General features: G+C 41.2%; 1 protein-coding gene across 1 annotated transcript; it reads right to left on the reverse strand.

Moving 5' to 3' along the window:
• Positions 1-329: 329 nt before the first annotated feature.
• LOC142626562 (uncharacterized) lies at positions 330-881 on the reverse strand. The gene has a single exon (XM_075800360.1). It carries the CDS (start codon positions 879-881, stop codon positions 330-332), a length of 552 nt encoding a protein of 183 aa, XP_075656475.1.
• Between the last annotated feature and the right edge of the window lie 810 nt (positions 882-1,691).

A 1,691-nucleotide genomic window follows, 5' to 3' on the forward strand; every position in this document is an offset into this window, starting at 1 on the left:
GATGCAAAGATTCAAATGCAATTAAAATATTATCGGAAATCAGGCAATCCGATATAAAAGCACTTTAAGCTTCAAAGATAATAGAATTAAGAATAGGCTTCAACCTATTTGCTATGACTTTTCTTAGAATCTTGTAGATAACATTGCAAAGACTAATTGGTCAAAATTCTGACACTGATTCAGGATTATCTACCTTGGGGATGAAAGTAATGAAAGTATGGTTGATCGATTTCAGCAAAGTACTCGAATTGAGGCATGAGAGGACAGCATTGGAAACCTCCAATCCAATATCTAGCCAAAAGGTCTGGTAGAAGATGGGAGGCATCCCATCAGGGCCAGGGGCAGTCATCGGAGCCATGTTTTTTTATTGTTATGTCCACCTCCTCCCTAGTATATGGCTTAGTCAATTCGGCATTCATGGATGAACTCACCACCAATTGCACCCCTTCCAATACCCTATCAATGTCATGCGGCCTTGAAGAGGAAAACAACTTGGAATAAAAATCAACAACAATATCAGACACAACAGTTTCATCCATTACCCACTCACCAAAAAAAGCTCGGATACCCTTGATGAAGTTCTTGCTTTTCCTTTGGGTAGCTATTCCATGAAAATAGCTTGTATTCCTATCCCCATTGGTTAGCCATTGAACACGGGATCTTTGAGACCACATGCAATTTTCCTTATCCAACAATACATTCAATTCATGCCTCAAATGAACCACTACCTCATGAGACCCTCCCTTGGCTGAAGCTTCCTCTGCTTTCCAAAGAAGCTCTTTCTTTTGTGCTATCTGCTTCTTAACACTACCAAAATGGTCCTTGCTCCAAGCACTCAACATCTTCTTACACTTCTTAAGCTTTAAAGACACCTTGAACATGGGATTACCCCTAGGCTGAGACTCCTAAGCCCTGAAAATCGTGTCACTACAACCTCTATCCGCCAACCACATCTTCTCGAAACTGAAGGGTTTTCGCTTACACCGATGAGATTCACCATTTAGATCCAAAACCAACAAGATAGGCCTATGATCCAACTCTACATAATGCAGGTGTCGAATTGAAGCAGCTAGTATTTTACCAACCAATCATGATTTGCAACCCCTCTATCCAACCTTTCCCATATGGTGTGACCGTGCCTATTACCATACCAAGTGAATTCGGGACCTTTGAAGCCTAAAGCAACAAGGCCACAAACATACAAGGTATCCCTAAAAGCCTGCATTTAATTATAAGGCTGAACCCGTCTTCCTCTCTTCTCCTCCGTGAATAAAATCTCGTTGAAATCACCCATGCAAATCCACGATAAATGAGGCTTCGAGTTAAGCATCTACATCATGGCCCATGCATCATTTCTATCCTGAGTATCGGGAGCACCATAAAATCCTGTAAATCTCCAAGCATCAGCTAAACCACCATGAACTATAGCATCAATATGAAACCGAGAGAAACTATCAACCCAACTGTAATACCATGCTCCCATAAGAGAGCTAAACCACCACCCATATCTTGCTTCAGAACAACAAAAAGACCAGCATATTTAATGTTGCACCGAATTTTTTCTAACTAATCCTTATTTGACCAAGTCTCCGAGAACACAATTAGGGGATCTTGTGCTTGAATCAACTCTTCAATCTCTTTCCTTACACGTTGGTTCCCAAGCCCACAGCAATTCCAAGCTAGGCAACTCA

The sequence above is a fragment of the Castanea sativa genome, chromosome 1 (genome assembly GCF_040712315.1).
Source record: "Castanea sativa cultivar Marrone di Chiusa Pesio chromosome 1, ASM4071231v1".
NCBI lineage: Eukaryota > Viridiplantae > Streptophyta > Magnoliopsida > Fagales > Fagaceae > Castanea > Castanea sativa.